Source organism: Monodelphis domestica, chromosome 1 (genome assembly GCF_027887165.1).
Source record: "Monodelphis domestica isolate mMonDom1 chromosome 1, mMonDom1.pri, whole genome shotgun sequence".
Classification (NCBI taxonomy): domain Eukaryota; kingdom Metazoa; phylum Chordata; class Mammalia; order Didelphimorphia; family Didelphidae; genus Monodelphis; species Monodelphis domestica.
The window spans coordinates 171,352,371-171,357,036 of record NC_077227.1 but is presented as its reverse complement, the minus strand read 5'-3'; the positions used below and the strand labels follow the sequence as shown (position 1 = coordinate 171,357,036).

Sequence of the window (4,666 nt, the reverse complement as noted above, 5' to 3'; positions counted from 1 at the left end):
TGGAAAGATAGAGACACAAGGAGTTCTGACATTCACTTCACAGCTTAGAAATTGCCTCTCATAAATAATATACACCAAAAGAAAGTTCCCAAGAACTGGGGCCACTTTCAAAGCAGAAGAATTTGAATTATTTTATTTTATCACAACAAATTTAAAAAGGATGATTCAGATTGGAGGAAAATTTCTTGATGAGCTTAAAAGCTCATTATGTGGACTGAGTTGAATTGAAAACAGAAGGATGACTTAGCTAACCATTTAAACATGAGTACATTTAATTATTTTATTAAACTAATTTTGTGAGTTTTATATTTGTATATTTTATCTTTCTTATTTCAAAGAAAAAATCATGACTTGTCTGAGGTCAGAGAACAAATAAATGGCAGTAGTTAGATTTGAATCTACAATTTAAAACTCTAAATCTGTATATCTTCGCCTTTGCCACAATTGATTTAACAAATGCTGAGCATGAATACAAATTTAAAAGAAAGTGTAGTGGTACTCCCTTGTAATGTACATTTAAGAGCAGAAGTATTGTTTATTTATAGACTAAGCAGGTTATATATAAAGGTATGTGTTTCTTTGTTTGTTTGGTTGTTGTTGTTGTTGTTGTTTTTGGTAACTCCTGTGAATCTCAGTTTTATCAGCTGTAAAATAGAGACAGTAGATATAGTTTCAAAGGTCTCTTTTAAGTCTAAAATTCTATGAAGAAAAAGCAGGAAATAAGCATTTGTTACATGCCTAAAACATGCCAACTACTGTGCTAAGCACTTTACAAATATCTCACTTGATCCTTAGGACAGATTTGTGAAATAGGTACTAATTTAATCCTCATTTCACTGTTGAAAAAAACTAAGGCATCTAAGATTTTGAACGTCTTACCCAGGGTCACACAGCTAAGAAGGATCTGAAGTCAGGTTTGTTCTCAGGTCTCTCTGATTCAAGACCCATCCTTTTAAGTCCTTGAATTAACAAACTACTTTTTCAAAATGCATTTCTATGTAATTGTCAAAGTAGCATGAGCCAACATAGCGATAAGATTCTGTTGTCAAGTGGGAATGAATTTGGTAAGAAGCATTAGGTGGTGGGAATAGTAATATGAGCTATCCGGTCATTGCTATGAGTGATCCCTGATACATACTCTGTTGACAGATGCTTGATAATCCCCAGATGTAGATAAATAAATGCTTTTCTCTCCACTCAGAATTCTCACTTGACTTTTTTTTTTATTCTGATTGCCTTTAATCTTGTCATTCTTAGGTAACTTCAGAGCTGGTCATGTTGATACCAATGGATGGAACGAATCATTCTATGGTTTCTGAGTTTGTATTGATAGGACTCACCAATTCTTGGGTGTTGCAGTTTTTTCTCTTCGTGTTCTCCTCTTTGTTTTGTTTAGCAAGCATGTTGGGAAACAGCCTGATTGTGCTCACAGTGGTCTCTGACTCTCACTTACAATCCCCCATGTGGTTTCTGCTGGCTCACCTCTCCCTCATTGATATGATTGATTCCTGCATGGTGACGCCCAAGATGCTTGCTGACATTTTTAGGAAGCATAAACTTATTTCCTTTGGAGGCTGTGTTTCTCAGATCTTCTTTATTCATGCTGTTGGGGCTACTGAAATGGTGCTTCTCTTAGCCATGGCCTTTGACCGCTATATTGCAATATGTAAGCCCCTCCATTACCTGACTATTATGAACCTAAGAGTGTGCATATCTATTGTGGTCACTTCCTGGATGATTGGAATCTCCCACTCCTTCCTCCAATTGGCTTTTGTGATAAAGTTGCCCTTCTGTGGCCCGAACAAAATAGATAGCTTTTACTGTGATCTTCCTCGCTTCATTAGACTTGCCTGCACAGACACTTACAGACTGCAGTTCTTGGTTACTGCCAATAGTGGATTCATCTCTCTGGGAGCCTTTTTCATTTTGATCATTTCCTACATTGTTATCCTGATCAGTGTCCGGCAGCACTCTTCTGGGGGTTCAGCAAAGGCCCTCTCCACACTGTCGGCTCACATTGCAGTGGTGATTTTGTTCTTTGGTCCATGTATCTTTGTTTACGTGTGGCCATTTCCAACATTGCCTGTGGACAGATATCTTGCTCTTTTTGACTCCGTTATCACTCCCTTTCTGAACCCCACCATCTATACATTAAGAAACAAAGATATGAAAGTGTCAATGAAGAGACTATGGAGTCAGCTCATGAGATCCCCAAATATCTCTTAAATTCCTTGGATGAAAAGAATGAGGATTTAAGCCTTGAACTGACAACAATTAAAACATGAGATTCGTGATTGCAGTGTTAGAATCTAAATGTATAGAACACATCAAGCTTTCTGGGTTTTTGCACCAAAATAGCATTAGATAGTTTTACATTTCTTTATTGTTTATTAATATGTAATATTTATTATTAATTTAAATTCTAAATTAATTTAATTCATGTTTATAGTTTCTGAGAATATGGAATGTTTTTCTGTAATGTCATTATTCAAGGGACTTACAAAGGTTATACCCTACCCTCTACTTCTGTTGTGCCAGAGATATCTGATAGACCCTGGATATGATCATTTTGCTTACCCTCCAATGAACATGACCAAACACTAATGTAAAAGTCACACTTTGGAAATGAAGGTATTTCTGATCTCAGAGATTAGCCAATATTCCTTATTCAAGTTTGTTTCTTTCATGTCACCCAGCAACCCAATTTGAAAGCCTTTTTCCTACCTAGTTGAAACTCTCAATCTCCTAACCCTGTTCTCTCCCTATACGATAACATTGGGATGACCTATTATTTATTTGAAGAAAATGATCATACTTTTAGGAAATCAGTTTTGGAGGAAAAAAGGATAGTTTAAAATATTTTCTTTCTGAATCAATGCAGAGTAAAAGAAGCTAATCCTATTTGTCAAAAATAAGTTTGGGAAGAAAGGGGAATGATAAGGTATGTTATAGGCATAATATTATAAATGTCATGTTGAATATATGTGTATATATGTATATACATATACTCTACATATATATCAGATTAATGTCTCATGCTATGTGTCAGATGAGCTTAAACTCAAAGTGAATACACAGTAATGGCAATAGAAGAGGACAAGCATGGAATGTGCTGCAAAAATATGCCTAGAAGCCTCCATTCTTACTTACAAACTTTGATTCCCCAGCAATCATTTGCCCACTTTGCTCATCCTACTAGACACCATGCCCTAAAGGACATAACCATTTTATCCTCAGAACTTCTGCTCTAGGTTCCCCTTTTTTCCTGGAATGGTTCAACAAATATAGATTCCCTCAGGCAAGCTTCTCAGCCTTCTTGCACTGGTTGCCTTGCCACCTGAGCCAAACCTCGTGTCCTGGATGATTTAGCCCTTTTTAGCTACAGAACTCCTGCTCTACATCCCTTCATCTTGATTGCCTCACATAGCTTACTATATATAAAAGACTCTAATGACACCACTTTATGCCTCATCCCTTTTCTCATCTTATCATTTCAGGTGTTTTCTCCATATGCTCCTGTTCCCTCACTTTACCATTCTGCAACCATGATGAAGCCAATACTTCCATTGCTACAGGCAAGATAGCCAGTATATTTCTTTACAACCCCATTGACCATCTTTGTAACATTCTTATCCAAAATATCACCTATCTCTTTATCACCTCTTGTATGTATTTTCTCCCCTTATTAGAATGTCAGCCTTTTGAGGGGAGGGATTGTTTTTGCCTTTGTATTTATGTCCTTATTGCTTAATTCATTGCTGAGTATATATCAAACATTCAATAAATTCTTTCTCATTTTACATGCTTTCATATGAGAACACATCAATAAAGAAAATGTCAATATTGAGATGTCTGAAAAGCAAAGATAAGGATGAGTAAAATAAGGAGAATAGAAAAGGGTACCAGTTTTATGGTTCAACAAAGGACACATTTATTTATTGAGGTGATGATGAAGTAGAGGCAGGAGAAGAAATTTTAATATTTTCAGGACGTTGGAGAAATACAGTTTAATAATTTTCTACTTCAGGTACTATATAATGATTAAGTTAATAATAGGCAGTAGGAAAGCAATCAGCTCTTAAGATACCATGGGTAGTTTAATTCAAAGGAATTCTCTAAAGCAGAAAAAAATATTTTTAAGATAAAGGTCATTTATTAAGTTAATGAGTTGTTTGTGGTGAAAGCCTAGGAGAGAATGGAATTTGGTACCTGGAAGAAAAGATTGAAGAAATTAATTCTAAATTGGGTTTTTAATATCAGTGAAGGGAGATTATAACCTTCACTGAAGGCAGTTTCAATAACTCTGTAGAATTGATAGGGTAAAGATCAACACAATAGAAAAACTAACTCAGGTTTAAAAGATAATTAAAGCATTGAGCATTTCATAAAATCCCAGTGTCCCATGAAGTAGTTCTATATTTTTTGTCTCTTTACTTTTGCTCACATAACTTCCCCACCTGGACTGCTTTCTCTTTCAAATCCACCAGAAACCCAGTCATCTTCCAGGATAAACTCAATACAGATCAATTTTGTAAAATTCTTTCTGAATAGTACAAACTTACTCAGAATTCCACCATGTCTGGTGTGCGATTTGAAACCAAGACTCCAAGTTTAAAGTACTGTCCACTATTCCACACTGTTTCTGGTTTTTAATTACATGACATTT

At 35.6% G+C, this 4,666-nt stretch overlaps 1 protein-coding gene across 1 annotated transcript; it reads left to right on the top strand.

Moving 5' to 3' along the window:
- Positions 1-1,287: 1,287 nt before the first annotated feature.
- LOC100618263 (olfactory receptor 4F15-like) lies at positions 1,288-2,226 on the top strand. The gene has a single exon (XM_007480109.3). It carries the CDS (start codon positions 1,288-1,290, stop codon positions 2,224-2,226), a length of 939 nt encoding a protein of 312 aa, XP_007480171.3.
- The last annotated feature ends 2,440 nt before the right edge of the window (positions 2,227-4,666 follow it).

What these genes read in the sequence shown, in the direction of transcription:
- LOC100618263 (XM_007480109.3), top strand. Translation starts at nt 1,288, where the DNA reads ATGGATGGAACGAATCATTCTATGGTTTCTGAGTTTGTATTGATAGGA.